Source organism: Pogona vitticeps, chromosome 3 (genome assembly GCF_051106095.1).
Source record: "Pogona vitticeps strain Pit_001003342236 chromosome 3, PviZW2.1, whole genome shotgun sequence".
Lineage (NCBI taxonomy): Eukaryota > Metazoa > Chordata > Lepidosauria > Squamata > Agamidae > Pogona > Pogona vitticeps.
This window is the reverse complement of record NC_135785.1, coordinates 165441995-165461648: the sequence shown is the minus strand read 5'-3', so window position 1 is coordinate 165461648 and position 19654 is coordinate 165441995. Positions and strand designations below refer to the sequence as shown.

Genomic DNA, 19654 nt, shown 5'->3' with positions numbered 1-19654 from the left:
AAGAAATTTTTGTACACATACTGCTAATTATACAGCACATGGTTTTTCATATCCAGCATGAACAGATATGAAATCAGAAATGAGTTACCATGGTTAAATGCATTCAATACACATACCTAATCCCAGAAGGTAATTCCTTTTCTTTTTTCAACAAGAAAATATATTGAAAATATATTTCCCCCAAGAAGAAACAACCACTCTCAACCATAAGTATTTCAGGAACTTTCAAACAAGAAAAAGGCATGAAATGTTTTCTATGCCAGTGGTATTCTTTTCTTTTCTTTTCCTCTCTCTCTTAAAAATATTTCCAATAGCAGAAAGGGTTTCAAGCATACATATGCTAAAATTATTTTTAACATGAATTTTAAAAAATTGGAAAACAAAATTATTGCTATGAAACAGCAAAAAGCAGAATTTAAGCTCACCTTCATTGTAGCTTCTTATTCAACAAAAGAAGTCCACCAAACCACTCCGTAAAAAGTAATATAAAAACAGGATGTTCAGAGACTTCTGTTTCCTGTCAGACTGAGACTAACTGGGATACTTGAAGTAAGCTCATTGGTTTGTCCTGACAGGCACATCATCATCATCTATATACTTTACCTAGACTCTATTAGTCAACAGGAAGCCAAACAATGGGATACAGAATAAGAGAGCAGGAAGGGATGAATATGTTTATATAGTGATTTTATGTCATATGAGAAATTCTCTATATGAAGAACAGAAAATTGTATCACAGACAAAAATTAACCAGTTCTTAAAAATTAAAGTACATAACTAACAATTATCTATAGAAAAGTATTATTTATGATGCCAATGTGTGGGCATGTGTAGAAATAGAGACACGTGTACTCTTTAGCTTAAAAAATGAACAGTGAAGTAATATTTATGTATCTATTTGTTAGATTTGTATCAGTTCTTTCCACCAATGAGCAGAAGGCCATACAGAAGAATGCCTGCTTCTCTGGGAGCATGAGTAAACATTTCCATCTACAGTGGTGCCCCGCCTGACGACGATAATCAGTTCCAGGAAAATCGCTGTTAAGCGAAATCGTCGTCAAGCGGAAAAAACCCATTGGAATGCATTGAAAAACGGTTAATGTGTTCCAATGGGGAAATACCTCATCGTCCAGCGAAGATCGCCCATAGAGAACTGCCGATCAGCTGTTTAAAATCACTGTCTTCCGAAGCTTCTGTCCGGAAAACAGCCATTTTGCGAAGGGAGGGAAGCCATTTTGTGGACCCGGAAAAAACATCGTTTTGCGAACAAACGGTTTGTGAAGCAGGCACCTAATCAACGTAAAGTGAAAAAAACACATAGGAACCATCGTTCTGCGATCGCTATAGCGATCACAAAAAACTCATCAAGCGGGGTCGTTGTCAAGCAGGGCACCACTGTACAATAACTGTGGACAAGGATTTCAAACCATTTTGATTTTGTGATTTCAATACATGTTGCAATGCTGAACAGACAAAAGTTATGTTCATGATGAGCTACAATCAATAAACACAGTACTGTGTAGCCAGGAGTTTCTGATGTGCTCTTCCTCAGCATCAACACAACTTTACCTTTTGCACACTCTGAAACATCCTCTGCTAACCTATATAATGCTATCAAGGAACTAAAAGCAAAATAAGAATGTTCAGGTTCTTGGATAGCTTAATCTATGTGTCTTACTGCTTTATAACAAGGATGGGGAGATATTTATCTTATTTTTTGGGATTGAAAAAGAAAAGGCTTCCTTTCCTGGCTACAATTACACAGCAAGAAAAATGCAAAAGAATTTAAAACAGTTAAGCAGCAAACAAGGCTGAGTGCACACAAGTCACACCTAGGAAGACAGGTTTCCCCAGGTTAATCCTCTTCAGCTGAACACACAGTGGGAGCATTGACACTCAAGTCTTGTTTCCATCTTGTTCAAGGTAGCTCTGCTCTAGTCATCCAGATTTGCAGGAGGCACAGTTAGAGCAGAGCTATGTTAACAAGATGGAAACAAGGCTGATTCTTAACTTCCTCCTCTTTCTCTGCTGATTCCTTGCTCTTTTTTCCCTTTGGTTCCCTAGCTGTCCTAGCGCTAGGGCGGCAAGCCTTCAAAAGGAAAAAAAGAAACAGAAAGGAAAGGGAAGACAAAAAGAACGAGAGCCAGGCACCAGATGTGGAGATGAGTGGATGCAAATGGCAGCCACTTTCCTTGCTGCCCTGTTTCATACAGAACAGCTACAAACTGCTTCACATTGAATCAAGTGATCACACTGCTTGAACAGATGTGAATTTATTCTATTCCAAAAAAGTAGAAGGCCCAGCAACAAAGGAGAAAAAAAAGTACTTGAAGAAGGAGGGACTCTGGACTAATTCAAATTGACTTCTACATTTAGCAGAACTGTACAGAAGCTTTGCTTGAAAGTATAATCTCAATCAAAAGCTGCTCAGAGCAAAACCAGCAAATGTGGGAGTAAGTATGCAGAATTATCTGCATAGGTAAAGGTTCCTCTTGGCATTTAGTCCAGTCGTGTCTGACTGCAGGGCGCGGTGCTCATCCCCATCTCCAAGCCGTAGAGCCACTGTTTGTTCGAAGACAGTTTCCGTGGTCACGTGACCAGCGCAACTAGACACGGAACGCCATTACCTTCCCACCGTGGTGGTACCTATTTATCTACTCGCATTTACATACTTTCGAACTGCTAGGTTGGCAGAAGCTGGGACAAGCAATGGGAGCTCAGTCTGTCGCATGGATTCGATCTTACGACTGCTGGTCTTCTGACCTTGCAGCACAGAGGCTTCTGTGGTTTAACCTGCAGCACCATCATGTTCTCATTATTTGCACAGACCTCCCCTAGTTACCTCAAGTCAATTCTGTTTTTGCTGCAACTAGTCTAATAGAAAAATGGTTCCTAACAAACACATTGAGGAAAGGAACAATGCAAATCATTACAACTTGATGATTTTAATTTTATTGCCTTTTTGGACCGTAAGCCACCCAGAGCAGATTCGTCTAGATGGGCAGTATAAAAGCCAAACAAACAAACAAACAAACAAACAAACACATTTACTCAGCCGCCCCATTTTCTTGTTTTGCTTCAAATACAAAATATTAAAGTGTTTATTAAACTAAATTAACCGTAGACGACTGGAAGCTAGTGGTTTTCAGCTGTACAGTATTAATGTCCCACACAAATGATGTGTGCGAAAGGAATTGGTTGCTATGACCTATACAACCTGCAAAAAATTAAGGTTGGGAGACGCTGAACAACTCTGTGTTAAAACTACACTTTCAGGCAACACTTCCATAGTTACTTACTAAAGGGAAAGAATCCAAGTGAAAAATTATGCTAGCATAACTCCATTGACATAAATTGTCCATCTTAACATACCTTTCATATCTGTTTACAAAAAGAGGATGAAATACAGATTTCACAACAATATGTTTTTAAATGCTTGGAAACAGTCTGGAAGCCAGTGAAATTCTTTCAACACTGGTCAGGTATGTTGCTTCTGACCAGAGATAGTCAACAATATGATCACCCTGTTCCAAATGATCTGAAGTTTCTGAATAATCTTCAAAGGCAGTCTCATATACAGTGGGGTCTTGACTTGAGAACTTAATCCGTATTGGAAGGCGGTTCTCAAGTCAAAAAGTTCTCAGGTCAAATCTGCATTTCCCATAGGAATGCATTGAGAACCATTTGATCTGTATCTGCTCTTTTCCGTCCATAGAAACTAATGGGAAGCTGCTATTCCACCTTCGATCACTAGAGTGGGATATTTTGTTTCTTTTTTTTCTTAGGTCAAGAAAGGTTCAGGGAAGGCAGGGAAAATACAGTTCAGGCAGTACAGTACCAGGCAGTCTGAAGACTGTCTCCCAATCCACTCTCTAAACGCTGGGAGGAGTGAGGAAGCAGACAGGCACCCTTTTCACTGGCCAACAGTTAACTGAAAGTTCACATTTTGCACTTTCCCTGCCTCCCACGTGGTTTTTTTTCAGTTCTTAACTCAAATCTAAGTATGTAAGTCAAGTCAATATTTTCCTATGAGAGTGGTTCTTAAGTCAAAATGTTCTTAACTCGAGCCGTTCTTAAGTCAAGACCCCACTGTACACTGCACTGTTGTAGTCAATTCTAACCACTAAAAATGGTGAACAACTTGGCCAAGTTAATTCTGCTAAGGGGAGGCTACACCAGGCAAGCAAGTCTAAGCTGATGAAAGGTACTTCTTGCCTCCTAGGTCTTCCATGGCTAATGTGGATATAGAGTATTCTCAGGCTACAAACATGATTCTTTAGGGAGAGTAGAACCCCCAACCCAGAAAAGACTTATCTCTCTGAGCAAACAAATCATCTACTAAAAAAAACTTCTGCACTGCCAAGGCATGAGTTTTTGTTTACAATCCTCAACAAGTTCTTTACTATTTCCAAGCACCAAATCAGTATCTCCACTACCTTGCCCAAATGTCCACGGAAAAGGAGAGAAAGATGTCATCAAGTTACTAAGGACACTGTCTAAATCTCTGAACGGCTTCTCCAAGCAATTTGTTTAGATGTTAAAAAGCATGAAACAGAGCCCCGCAAAGTCTCACAGCATAAATGCCTTCAGGTCAAAACACTCTTTCCCCAGCACTGCCTTCAAAAACTAGCCTTCTAGGTAGAAATGGAACCACCATGACACCATGCCTCTGGTTCTCAACCCAAAAAGCCTATCCAGCAGGATATCGGGACCAATCATATTGAATGCTAGTCCAAAAGGATTACATTACCCTAGTATTCTCCCAGCATAGGATACCTATCAGGGTACCTAAAGCACTCCTATCATTACTGGGCAATATGCTTCACCATTCAATGACAATCTAGCACCAAAGGTTCCTGGGAAAGGGTCTCAATTAATTTCCTCCTCCTGAATTTCAGCCCAGTTTTGTCTCTAAAATAGTTTTGCTGCTGTGATGTAACAAAAATACAGATGTAGCATAACATGGGGCGTATCCTCATGCAGTGTGTTTATGTGGTAAGCAGTTCTATGGGTATGCATGTGGAGTGACTAACAAGTCTGGAACAAATGACAGAGAATGTGCAGTTAAGATCTAGCCAGTGGGCCCTTTTGAAAGAACCGTCCCTTAAGGAGATAAGAGGGAGGGCTTGTAGAAAAAGGCAGCTGCCCCCAGACTATGGAATGCCCTCCTGACTGAGATTCGTCTGGCACCGACGCTGATGACATTTCGGTGCCAGGTCGAAATCTTCCTGTTCCAGAAGGCTTTTAATTGAAATAATATCAGCTGTGGGTCCGATGGCAATTTTTAGAGTATATGTTTTTAATTGCATTTTAATTATTTTGCCTTTTTATTGTATTTTAAATATTGTATTTTAAATGCACAGAGACCTTCGGGTAGTGTGGGCGGCATATAAGTTAAATAAATAAATAAAAGAAATAAATTTGCACATGGATGGGGACTGACTGTGAAGATGAGATATACCTTGGAATGGCATGTTGTAACTAAAAATGAAAGAGACAAGAGAGTGTGAATATGAACTGTAGGGACAGCGTATCTCCAAGAAAATGGATTAAGACTGCATGTGAAAGATAATATATACAGTGGTGCCTCGCATAACGTTTGCTTCGTTTAACGTTTTTTTCGCTTAACGTTTATTTTTTCAGAGTCAGATTGTGCTTCGTATAACGTTTTTCCCTATGGGCGATTTTCACATAGCGATTTTGGGACCATGCTTCGCTTAACGTTTTTTTTTAGGTCCCCTGCTTCACTTAACGATGTTCATTTTTTCAATTACAAAAGTGTCTTAACATGTTGAAAAACGGTTTTAAATGCTTGGAATCGTTAGTGCACCTTCTAAAATGTGTGCATACTTAATTTGGCGTTGATCTGACTTTTCGTTAATTTTTTGTGAATTTTTTCTCCCCCATAGGAAACAATGGAGCTGTCAGATTTTGACAGCTGTCAAAAGTTGGGGGAAAAAAATTCACCATAAATTAACGAAAAGTCAGATCAAAGCCAAATTAACTTTTGCATCCGTTTTAGAGGGTGCAGAAGCTAATCCAAGCATTTAAAACCATTTTTGACCCTTTTATGACACACTTAAATTTGCAAAAATTGACTTCGCAAAGCCATTGAAATGTATTGAGTCGGCTTCAATACATTCCAATGGAGGAAACATTGTATCGTTTAACAATGTTTCCTATGGGTTTTTTCGCTTAAGGATGCCAATCCGTGCCTATTGGAACGGATTAACCGGTTTCCAATGCATTCCTATGGGAAATGGTGTTTCGCATAAAGTTTTTTTCGCATAAGGTTTTTTTTTTTGGAACCAATTAAAAACGTTATGCGAGGCACCACTGTACTAAGATATAATCATGCATTATACAAATCTGTAACATGGTATTGTTTAAATAATATGGTCCATAACCAAAGGTTTAGGTGCTGTTGAGTAGTGACAAGTAAAAGATTACCTTACATATAACATCCTGAAACTGTAAATAAAATATTTCTTTTCTTTGAAAAATCACACCTACTGTTTTGTGGCTATCACAGATATACAAGTCAAAGGGACCATACATGGGTGATATAGCAGAACCTGGTCTTTGTAAACAGCCTGATGGCAGCATAAACCCAAACTGAAAGAGAGTGAAGTCATTTGCCTAGTTGGGGGCTGAAAACCAACAATTGGTTTTAAAGAGAAAAGTGTCTAATCAGTTTCACCAGCAATATTATTATCAACATATAAGCAGGAAGCTTTAATATACAACAAGCAGAATAAGCTGAAGCCACTGCTGCTGGAGAAGTGCAAATCAGTCTCAGCTAATAGTCTAGTAAAGACAGATGGTTTGATAGTGTAACTCATATTTTACAAGGGCTCCCTGGATTTGGACAAGTATTTGATGCTTCTGGTTCTAGCCTCGTTTTCTCCCTCACATGCACATGACTTTAATATGACAAGCTCTCATTCAAGTATGCAGTCGTCCACTTGCCCTCCAATGCGACAGAACCCCTCAGGAGCTGTACTACAAGATTCTGTTGATTACATGCTCAGCTCTAATTAAATCTGTGACAGTTACTGGGTGGAAGACAGCAAGCTGTTTGACACATGAAATCAAGCTGAGAAACCTTATGCATCTTTTCTTATCATTATTTGATATTTTGAGCACTACTATTTTTTCATGATAATAAGCTATATTATTAAACAGGGGAATATTTCATTCTCCTGAAGCTAAATACAATTTCCATCATACCTCTACAGTAGATACGCTGGCTCAGGCTGTTAAAGTCATATATATGGAAGTTATAGTCCAACAACATCTGGAGCACCCAGTTCCCAGTTCAGAAAAATAAGAAACAGGCCTGTCTTCAAGCAACCCTCTGGTTCCCTCCTCTGCATTTTTCTTCATCCACAAATTGGCCACAAACATATCCTCGCTGGAAAAAGGTGCAGATGAACCACAGAGGAATACACTTGCATCCTTGTGCTTGGTGGTTTGGGAAGAAGACTCATTCACTTTAGCGGGCTTGTTGGATAGGACTAACAAGAGTTGCAGCCCAATAATATCTGAAGGGCCACATGTTCCCTTCACTGGAGTATTCACTTACAGAAATACAGTGCCACTCATATGTGACAATTCAACACACTCATTGCTCTTTTATAAACACATTTTAACTTCTAAGGTGGATGTTAGGCACAGAGAGATTACACTAGAACCCTCCTCCATGCTATCAACTTTTTGATATGAAGGAATTTTATTTTATATTTCTGCTGCAGAAGAATGTTTAGTCATGTAGCCAATGTCTAATAGTATCCTTCAGATCTATCACCTCAATGATACTGATGCCAGATTTTAAAATCTGTAGGACCTGTGGTTTCAGTTATCTGTGGTGTACCACAGCCCTGTATACAACATACAAGGAGGCACACCTTGTGGCCTTTGTCCTGTTCCCTTTTTGCCTTTGTCTCACTTCGTTGTATGTTGTACACAAAGTTCGCTACTATCCACCATTTCAGGCATTCACAGTAGATTGTGGAACAAATCCCCCATAGATAAGGCGGCCCTGCTGTATTCTATGGCGCGCAAACACGCATGCACACACACACACACACAGAGAGAGAGAGAGAGAGAGAGAACCCTGGAACAATATTTCTATGAAGAGACTGAAGCATCTTTGGCTGAGAATGCTCAGCACCTTCTCCCCAAAGTATAGTTCCCAGGATTATTTCTTGCAAACCATGGTTATACATTAGTGTAAACTTGTAGTGCAGAAATCCCCTTCACTTTCCCCACACAGGTCATCTATTCAGCCTCCATGTCAAGCATTCTATACCAATCTAGTCTGTACAACTGAACATAAATTTATTTTCATTTTTCATTTTGCTTATGAACTACAGTATATTTTTCAACTGCAACTGGAACCAAGATCAGTACAGTATCTCTTATGAGAAGAGGACAATGAAACTATATTTTATGTTAATAACCATCATAGCCGCCCCGAGTAGACTTGTGTCTAGATGGGCGGGGTATAAATGTAACAAATAAACAAACAAACAAACATATAAATAAATAAATAATCTTAGAACTGCAGAGCTAGAAGGGACCTTACGGATCACTGAAAGAGGCACAGTGAAGAATCAAACTCCCAACCTCTGGCTCCGAAGCCAGATGCCTAAGCCACTAAACTAGCCCAGATGAAATTAGCACACTAAGACAAAACAGAATAAGGCCAAGAATATCACAAATGACGTAGTACTTTCTTTAAAGATTATGTTTATGGTTTTGCTTTTGTTTACTATCTTCCAGTGCTGGTATCTGCTTGATCTTTTTTAGTATTTGTATACTCAAAGTTTTCAGCTTTTAATATTGTCTTTTAATGATGTAAGCCACCTTTGCCCTTCTTAAGGAAAAAGCCAGGGCAAAAAAATATTTTAATTAATTACATTTTAATTAATTTTAAATAATTAAGACAAATACACCTTCACAGATTGCTGTCTTGTTGTGGCGAAGGGGCTTCAGTAATTCAGAGAAGCTATGGGCTATGCCGTGCAGGGATACCCAAGACAGACAGGTCATAGTGGAGAGTTCTGACTAAACGCGATCCACCTGGAGCAGGAACTGGAAAGCCACTCCAGCATCTTTACCAAGAAAACTCCATGGACAGAAACAAAAGGCTAAAAGATATGACGCTGGAAGATGAGTCCCTCAGGTCAGAAGGCGTCCAACATGCTACTGAGGAAGAGCAGAAGACAACTACAAGTAGCTCCAGAGCTAATGAAGTGGCTGGGCCAAAACCGAAAGGACGCTCAGCTGCGGACGTGCCTGGAAATGAAAGGAAAGTCCGATGCTGCAAAGAAAAATACTGCATAGGAACCTGAAATGTAAGATCTATGAACCTTGGTAAGCTGGATGTGGTCAAACAGGAGATGGCAAGAATAAACATTGACATCCTGGGTGTCAGTGAACTAAACTGGACAGGAATGGGCAAATTCAATTCACACAATTATCATATCTACTACTGTGGGCAGGAATCCCATAGAAGAAATGGTGTAGCCCTCATAGTCAACAAAAGAGGGGGGAAAGCTGTACTGGGATACAGTCTCAAAAATGATAGAATGATTTCAATACGAATCCAACATCACAGTAATCCAAGTTTATGCACCAACCATGATACTGAAGAGGCTGGAATTGATCAATTCTATGAAGACTTATAACACCTTCAAGAACTGACACCAAAGAAAGATGTTCTTCTCATTCTAGGGGATTGGAATGCTAAAATATGGAGTCAAGAGATAAAAGGAACAACAGGTAAGTTTGGCCTTGGAGTTCAAAACGAAGCAGGCCAAAGGCTAATAGTTTTGTCAAGAGAACAAGCTGGTCATCACAAACACTCTTTTTCAACAACACAAGAGGCGACTCTACACATAGACAGCACCAGATGGGCAATACCAAAATTAGACTGATTATATTCTCTGCAGCCAAAGATGGAGAAGTTCTATACAGTCAGCAAAAGCAACACCTAGAGCCGATTGTCGCTCTGATCATCAGCTTCTTATACCAAAACTCAAGCTTAAACTGAAGAAAGTAGGAAAAACCACTGGGCTAGCCAGGTATAATCTAAACCCAATCCCTTATGAATACACAGTGGAAGTGAAGAACAGATTTACGGAACTACAGTGAGGTCTTGACTTAAGTAATTAATCCGTATTGGAAGGCGGTCTGCAGGTCGAAAAGTTCTTAGGTCGAATCTGCATTTCCCAAAGGAATGCATTGAAAACCATTTAATCCAGGGGTGTCCAACCTTTCACTTTCCCTGGACCACATTAGAAGATGAAAATTTGGATTGGGCCGCACATACATTTGGTTTGGGCCACATGGGGGGCAGCCCTAGCCGTCCTCCACAGCCCCGCTCCAAGCGCGCTTACCGGCAGCTGCAATCTCAGACAGCAGAGGCTGCCAGCTTTGACTCCAGCGGCTTTATGGGGCCAGGAGGGGGTACACCTATTGACAGGGACAACGCAATGCAGTCATGAAGCCCCCCTGTCCCCTCCCCTCCCACTCCTTCCTTCCCTCTCTCCCCCTCTACTATTGTGATATGCCCCGGCCACATTCCAGCCACAAGTGGCGGCAGTGTAACTTGAAACTTTGGAATTTCTCTAAAAATAAAAAATTGCACTGGGCCACATTATGAGCTGACCTGGGCCACATGCAGTCCTCCGGCCGCAGGTTGGACAAACCTGATTTAATCCGTATCTGCTCTTTTCCGTCCATAGAAACTAATGGGAAGCTGCTATTCCACCTTCTACCACTAGAAGGGGATATTTTTTCTTTTTTTTCTTAGGTCAAGAAAAGTTCAGGAAAGGAGGGGGGAGGCAGGGAACAGTGTTAAAAGCACTTTTGAAAAAAGAAATTTCAACAAAGCCAGTTTTAAAGCATGTTTAACACAGAGACAGAAGTCTGGAACTCACAGCCCAGTCTTTGCAAGCCAGAATGCCTGACCCACAAAATTCTTCTGCAAAAACACAGACAGGCAGGATTCTGGAACTCACATCTTAACCCAGTCATTGCAACCCAGCACATTTAAGCACAGACCCAGCACAGACCCACAGGAAAAAAGCAGCTTTACAGCTTCTCCGCTGCTCCTCCTGCGGCATCCACACACACCCCAGCGTGCCCACGGCCATCAGCACGGGCGACGGCTGGCCGGCATCGGTTACCGCGGCGCCGAAGAGGCCCTGGGCAGCGGGAGATTCCCCTTAGTGCTGACGTTGCGGGCGGGATAAAGCCGGGAGAACTCGCCTGCAAATACTGTAGCCCCGGCTAGCAAGGGACGGCCAGCCCAACTTCCAGCTGCATGTAAGAGGCCCGGCGACTGGGAGAAACCATCGGTACAGTATTGGGCGCTGAGCGGGGGGGAGAGGTGGGTTCCCACCGATGGCTAGGGAGTCTCTCCTTAATAAGTTTCCCCGGCTGGGGAGCAAGACCTTCTCCCCGCTGCTACTGCGTTGCCCTTCGTGTGCTCTGGTTGGGCTTTCCCATCGCCTCCCTTTTCCAAAACGTTGGAGCGAAAGAGCTAAAGAAGCAGCCTCTTCGCCATGAACAGTTTGAATTTCCCGCCCCTTTTCCCTGCTTATTTAACTGGTATGCAGAATACATCATGCGAAAGGCCAGACTGGAGGAATCCCAAAACAGAATTAAGATTGCTGGAAGAAATATCAACAACTTCAGATATTTTTATTTTATTTATTTATTTATTTATTGCATTTATATGCCGCCCATCTAGACATAGTCTACTCTGATGATACCACTCTGATGGTAGAAAGTGAGGAGGAATTAAAGAATCAGGGTGAAAGAGAAGAACGCAAAAAATGGTCTGAAGCTCAACATCAAAAAAATGAAGATCATCGCCACTGGCCCCATCACCTCCTGGCAAATAGAAAGGGAAGATTTGCAGCCAGTGAAAGAGTTTACTTTCTTGGGCTCCATGATCACTGCAGATGGTGACACCATCCACGAAATTAAAAGACACCTGCTTCTTGGGAGGAAAGCGATGACAAACCTAGACAGCATCTTAAAAAGCAGAGACATCACCTTGCTGACAAAGGTCCGCGTAGTCAAAGCTATGGTTTTTCCAGCAGCAATGGATGGAAGTGAGAGCTGGACCATAAAGAAGGCTGACCGCCGAAGAATTAGTGCTTTTGAATTGTGGTGCTGGAGGAGACTCTTGAGAGTCTCCTGGACTGCAAGGAGAACAAACCTATCAATTCTGAAGGAAATCAACCCTGAGTGCTCACTGGAAGGACACATCCTGAAGCTCAGGCTCCAGGCTATCTCGTGAGAAGAGAAGACTCCCTGCAAAAGACCCTGATATTGGGGAAGTGTGAAGGCAAGAGTAGAAGGGGCAACAGCGGACAAGATCATTGGACAGTGTCACCGAAGCTACAAACATGAATTTGACCCAACTCCGGGAGGCAGTGGAAGACAGGAGTGCCTGGCATGCTCTGGTCTATGGGCTCATGAGAGCTGGACACGACTTAATGACTAAACAACCAAAAGGATAGTGATCTAAGATAAAAACTGATAAATTGCAATTTAGACATGACGGTTTTAACATCATATTATGTAGTAAGGCCCCGATCACTTTTTCTATGCAACCTTACATAAAATGGAAACTGACATAAAATTCCAATTCAAACGTTTTATATAATATAGGGTCCTAGATCCTTTTTTAATCCCACCTTCTCTACAACTATCTAATGAATTAACTAAGATTTCATTCACAACTTTAAAACTAAATCACACCTAGGATCAAAACCTTTCAGATTTGTCACACACACTCACCCAAAATGCAGTGTTCTCCTGTTCCAGGTACTGTATAAAAATCCATCCATTAAAAAAAACTAACAAACCATTTTTAAGTGCCTTATCTTCACAAAAAGACAAATGAAGAGAAAAAGACAAACAAGCCAAGAGATTTTTTCAAACAGCAGCACTCTCAGTACCCTACATATTATTTATGGCCCATAATAAGCCCTTTAACAAGATAGACAGTCATAATTGTTTCCTAGATAGTATACCGTAGATTTCACCACCACCACCACCATAAACAGAATTAAATAATTTTATAACCCCACATTCTCTATGTCCCCAGGTAAAATATGTGCGGGGATACAGTTTTGAGCAACCAATATCAGTGGTTCAACTCTTTCAGATTTCTACTGTCATTCATAAGCTTATTCAATAAGTAAGATCAGAGGCTTTTGTATATTGAGGGGTTCACAGACAGAAATATGACAGGGTTGGTTAACCTGAAGCCCTCCAGACATCAATGCAGAACAGTTCCCATTAGAGATGGGGGTATTCGTATTCATATATCCCTGCACAGGTGCCGATAATGAGAGTCCAGCCCCATGGGCCAGATGGTCCATTTACAATTCTGCTATTGCTGTGAGTTCTGGGATCCTTCCTATCATTCCAGAGCTCGTGATCAGCTTGCCACTCCTGGGAGGAGGCGGGATGACAAGCCTCTCTGCCAGCTGGAAGAGTGGCTCACAGATCGTAAGCTCCAGAGTGCTAGGAAGGATCTGGGAGCTCATGCCAGCAGCGGAATTGTGAGTGGCCCCATGGGACTGGACCCTTGTTATTGCCACCTGTGCGGGTCTATTCATATTCAGATACCCCCATCTCTTGTTTCCATTAATCTATACCATCCTGGCCAGCATTAAGGCATGACGGGAATAGCAGTTCATCAATATCTGAAGGGCAACTGTTCAGTTTAGCAATAACTAGATCATTAGTTTTCACTCTTTTTAAAAATACACAAAGAAATCTGTTAGACATTAAAGCCATCAAGAGTTACAAGTTCCATTAAAGTTGGGTTCAGAAGCTCGGGGAAAATTAAGAAGCTGAATACAAAATTCTATTTCGAGTAGCTGTGCAGGGGGGAAGGAGGAGGGAGTCCATCATGAACTATTAACTATGAGTCAGCAATGTAGTGCCATTGCCAACAGGCACAAAAACACCATACTTGGTTCTCACAAGAGAATCATAAACACAGAAAACACAGGAGGTATTTGCCCCATTCTAGTCTTCATCATTAACATACGCGTACTGATTGCTACACATCAGTAGAGGGCCAGAGGAAGTGTGTAGTATAAAACAAGAAGCAACCAAAATGAAGTCTAAATAAGAGAGAAAAGACACCAAGTAATTTAATAAAAATACCTGAGATGGTGTAATTTTAGGATTAACCTCATGTGTCAATATAAGATGGGAAAATAGAAATAAAAATTCCAGACTCCTGCTGAAGTTTTACTGGTACAATGCAACCAGCATAAATCTCAGCAAGAAACTGCTGCCAATCAATACATCAGTGTAGGCATTTGATAGTATATGCTTAGTTGTACAACTGGGCGCAAAACAGCTAATGGTTTGTTTATTTATTTATTTATTTGATTTATATCCCGCCCATCTGATAAATCTATACCACTCTGAGCGGCTGACTTCCTAAATTGCAGCAATTCACTGCTGAGATTTACACCCAAGTATGGAAATACCAATAAGCATAAATAGGATTTTGGCTGCTGTCATTAAACAGTCATCTGAAAGCTAGCCAACAGATGGCCAAGGTGTATAGGATGTAACAGAAGTGCTGCTCTATAGCCAGGATGACACTTTTATCCTGGAGGCCCCCAATAAGCTTACAGAGAAAAAGCATCTGTGTATCACTACAGGTATAGCTCAAAATGAGGGCATTTTGTGGTCTCTCGTGGATTTACAGGATGCAAAGCATGCCCTCATATATGCCCTCACTCCATACAGCCAAGCATGACACAAGCACTGCAACTAGTACAATTAAATTTTCCTCCCATTTCTATGCATGGGAAAAAAAACTGAAAAAATAAAGAAAAAGACACAAGGACACCAGCGCCTCCTCCCATTAAGGGAAGTGGACACATCAAGCATGCAAGTTGTACAAAGCAGCTCTGTCATGGATTCTTCTTGTGGGCCCTTACAAGATGGCTCTGTAAGACTACAATGCTATGAACACGTCCTCACACCCCAATGCTTGCAACCCAATGGATCAATTGGTCTTACTTCACAATAAACACACACATGGTTTCACAAGGAACATATGCCTCATTTAGTCCTTCTTAGCTAAGTAAAAAAGAAAAGCAATCATATTGTCCAAATTGGGACTCCTTGACCAAGAACAAATCCTGTTTTTTTGTTATTGTGGTTTGTACTGAGCACAACAAAACAGGCACTCATTTAGAAGACATGCTAAGTTGCCTATCATTTGTTTTTAGCTGTGTCTGTAAGTTGGCACAACAGGCTTGTGCATATCAGGACACACTGCACAGTAAGCCAGGAATTTTTAGAATTCTAGTTTGCTTATCAAGCAGACATGAGCCACTGTGTTTGAGAAGTATAACTTGTGTGAAGGCAACGTGGGGTCAATCTCATCCAAAATTATGTAGGTAAACTACATGACTACATAGATGTTTGCCTGCTAAAACAAGCAAGTGGTATTGAACTTTATATACAGTATATGGCATTGAACTTCAGTCTAGGGGAAGAATTACCTATGGATGAAAAAATACACAGTAAGTATGTGTATATATATAGTTTTTTTTTAAAAAGTTAGTTTGGAGCTACCAAATCCTCTGCCCAATCAAGAGTCACATTCTACTTCCTTCTTCCAAGGATGCAACCCTGTTAGGTCTATTCCAGCATATACAACAAAACAAAAAACCCAAAGGCAACGTGACACCTTAGAGACTAACAGATTTATTCCAGTGTGCTTTTGGATTCATGTATTTGTGGAAGAGAATTATACCCCACAAAAGCTTACATGGAAATATACCTGCTAGTTTTCCAAGGCGCTATCATACTTGTGGTGTTTTGTTATGTATTCCGGATCTTTTAATTCATTCTTCAGTACGGATGTTAACCTCGCCCGAGACCATCATCCCAGCCCCCACCCCGCCCCCACGAGACACGCGTGTGCACACATGCACTTCCCCACCCCAACCCACCCTCTCTCCTCACCTCCAGGCGAAGGGTGGCGCCGCAAGCCCGAAGGAACTCGCGAATATTGCTCAGGCACTCGCTCTCGGTGCGGGGCTCCGGGTAAACCTGCAAGAGAAGGAGCGGTTCACGTCAGTTTCTGGGTGGCGAGTGTGGGGCTGAGATGGTGGGGAAAAGGGACGCCAGGGGACCTACCCACCCAGGACTCGCCCTCCTGCGGGCTGCCGGCTCCGTAACGCACACCCACTCCCACGGTTTTCCCTAGGAAACTGCCTGGAATTTGATTTGCCCGTGACGGGAGAGTTGAACCGGGAAGTAAACACGACAGCAGGAAGTGGCGTGTGAAGGGGGACGAGGAAAGTCCTCATCCCACCCCTCCAGGGTAGTTTTCTTTCTTCTCCCGTCTGACTCCCCCCCCCCGCCCTCGCCAGCCCTCTCTCTCTCTCGAGGAAAGGGCTCGCCGAGAGATTCCGTGACGAAAAGGGAACGAAGGCGCGCGAGCGGCTGTCCTCGCGCGCGGCCGGTTGGTTCGTTTGCAGCCGCCTCAGAAGCGCGCGCGATGCTGCATTCGGGTGCCGGGGTTGCAATAGGAAGCGCCACCTCCGCTTGCCTTCCGTTAGAATGGCCACCTTTTTCTTTCTGGCGGGGCTCCTGCATGCTTGACATGCGGTAGAGCTCCCAGATCGCCTTTTATTCCCCCTGGGGCAGTTTTATTATGGAGTATCCAGCGCGAGGGGGGGGGGGAAGGGCGATTGGGAGCTCTGCCGCATTTTAAAAATTAACGATTAACTGTTTAAACAAGGAGGTTGCCGACTGTTTGAAAAGTAACAGTCTCATTCCTCTCTATACAGAAAAAGATTACTGACTGGTATTTGCCTCCGTTCTTTTTATATCAACAGAATTTACTCAGATCACAAAACTGGGAGCGTCACCAGAATGCCACGGATTACCCAAAGTATTTATCATTTATCCCACAGCACCCAGGGCTGCTTGGGGGCGGGGCGGCTGGCGAGGGGGCCCAGATCGAGGTCCCGTGGGGAAACAAGAAAAGCAAGGAAACACTTCAATCCTATCTCCAGCAGCAGAAAATACTAAGCTTTTGAGTACCAACAAGGCATAGCAACTTAAAATGATCTTGCACCATGATTCTCCACCCTCCCTGAAAATATTGGGGTTCTCGAGTGGAGTCAATATAATCTGCATAAATATTTATTTATTTATTCGACTTGTATGCTGCCTGCACTCTGCAAGAGTCATCCAATATACAAACCAAAATAAAAGGGACAAATAGCAAACATTGTTTAACTAGAAGCAGATAATAATTTATTCCTTAAGTCTCCTTAGCAGTGTTTTTGCCTGCAATTTTGCTATGCGCAAACCTGAAATCAACATTTGTATGCTTCAGTATTTTCAGAGCACTAATGTTCATACCGATTTTCATGCATTGTTAAAGATGTAAAAAGTCACATAGACATTATTCATATATAATGCCTTATTCCACCAGGCATACTCCGGACAGATGGAAATTATTAAATCATAAAACACTTGAGAAACATTGAACAGTGAACAAAATGGTAGCCTAGAGGCTATTCTTCTGAATCAACTCATTTTTTTCAGCTCACGAGTGTCATACCTAGTATAAAGCTTTTAGGTTAAAAAAAGAGAACAGTCCAAGAATTGAAGCAACCATCATTCAACCTCAACTCCTAGAAAGTGAAAACCCAGCACCAAGTTCTAAGAAACTATCTGAACAACCAGATGGGCTAATGCAGTGTTGCTTTCTCTTCAGATTTTGCCTTTTGCCAGGTGCCCCTCTGTGCCCACAAACCTGATACACAATGTCCGCGGTAGTGCCCTGATATGGAATATGCCTCCTAAGGAAGTGCACCGGGAGTTACATTCAGTTTGTTCTTTAGGTGTCTGACAGAAACCTTTTTAATCCAGCCAAATCTAAATCTTAGTGTTTGTGAAACATTTTTATTACAACTGCCACTGTCTCTATTTTGCATTTTGGTTTTATGATACTGTATGTTCTCATCCCTGGATGTACACCTGATTGTGTAATTGAGCATGTGCCCAGGAAGGCAAAGGGCACCTCAATAACGTAGCAATTTACTAACAAAACTTGTGTGATTTATCTTATACAAATGTAAATCACCAACAGGATTCTGCCCATTGTGTTTTTAAATCACTGCAAACCACTATGGAATGCAGTAAAAGTGTTGCATTTAGTATCATTTATTTTTTAAAAAAAAATATAAATGTATTTATAAATGAAAAAACCCACAATGAACTGGGTCCAGAAACTAGAAAGATTTTAGAGCAAAAATAGGAAACTTAATGCAACACTATGTGTTCCACACATCTGCACAAAATTTTAATTCATCGCATCTACAATGTTTCCCCAAAAATAAGACCTAACTTGAACATAAGCCCTATTATGATTTTTCAGGATGCTCGTATTATCCCTACCCCCAAAATAAGCACCAGCGAAGTGAAAAACTCCGCTCTCCACCATTGTGCAGTAACCAAAGGAAGACGACATGAGTGTATTTGAATAAATGTAGATTGTTGCACATGAAAGATAAAACATCCTCTGAAAATAAGCCCTCTTGATGTTGTTAAGTCATTAAGTTGTGTACAATTCTTCATGACCCCATGGACCAAAGCATGCCAGGCCCTCCTGTCTTCCACTGCCTCCCGGAGTTAGGTCAAAGTCATGTTGGTAGCTTCGATGCCACTGTCCAACCATCTCATCCTCTGTCGTCCCCTCCTCCTCTTGCCCTCGCACTTTCCCATCATCAGGGGCTTTTCCAGGGAGTCTTCTCCTCTCATAAGATGGCCAAAGTATTGGAGTCTCAGTTTCAGGATGTGTCCTTCCAGTGAGCATGCAGGGTTGATTTCCTTCAGAATTGATAGGTTTGTTCTCTTTGCAGTCCAATGAGACTCTCAAGATTCTCCTCCAGCACCACAATTCAAAAGCATCAATTCTTCGGCGGTCAGCCTTCTTTATGGTCCAGCTCTCGCTTCTGTACATCACTACAGTACTGGAAAAACCATAGCTTTGACTATGCGGACCTTTGTCAGAAAGGTGATGTCTGCTTTTTAAGATGATGTCTAGGTTTGTCATCGCTTTCCTCCCAAGAAGCAGGCGTCTTTTAATTTCATGGCCATAATCTTAGGTTTTTTGTTTTTTGATGTTGAGCTTCAGGCCGTTTTTTGCACTTTCCTCTTTCACCCTCATTAAGAGGTTCTTTAATTCCTCCTCACTTTCTGCCATCAGAGTGGTATCATCTGCATATCTGAGGTTGTTGATATTTCTTCCAGCAATCTTAATTCCGGTTTGAGATTCATCCAGTCCAGCCTTTTGTACAATGTATTCTGCATATAAGTTAAATCAGCAGGGAGACAATATACATCGTTGTCGTACTCCTTTCCCAATTTTGAAACAATCAGTTGTTCCATACCCAGTTCTGTTGTTTTCTGTCCCACATATAGATTTCTCAGGAGATATGTAACAATTCAAGCAATCCTTGAATTTACACCTCTTCTGCAGTGAGAATTATTCTCATTGATTATTTAAAACATGGGCACAACAGAGTGGAAACAAATAGCCAGCAAATGAGCAAGGAAGTTAATACAGGAC

The 19654-nt window shown here is 41.7% G+C and overlaps 1 protein-coding gene across 7 annotated transcripts in view; it reads right to left on the bottom strand.

Annotated features, from left to right (window-relative positions):
• Positions 1-19654, bottom strand: part of ARHGEF7 (Rho guanine nucleotide exchange factor 7) — a 112157-nt gene that overhangs the window by 76916 nt on the left and 15587 nt on the right. For 3 of the 7 annotated variants that reach the window (XM_020794310.3, XM_020794311.3, XM_078391431.1), the window contains exon 2: positions 16030-16116. In XM_020794310.3, coding sequence (XP_020649969.1) covers positions 16030-16116 — 87 coding nt within the window. Of the gene's footprint in view, positions 1-425; positions 856-16029; positions 16117-16203; positions 16227-19654 lie in introns of those variants that run through there. The other 4 variants (XM_078391433.1, XM_078391432.1, XM_078391430.1 and 1 more) reach the window with 4 other exon arrangements.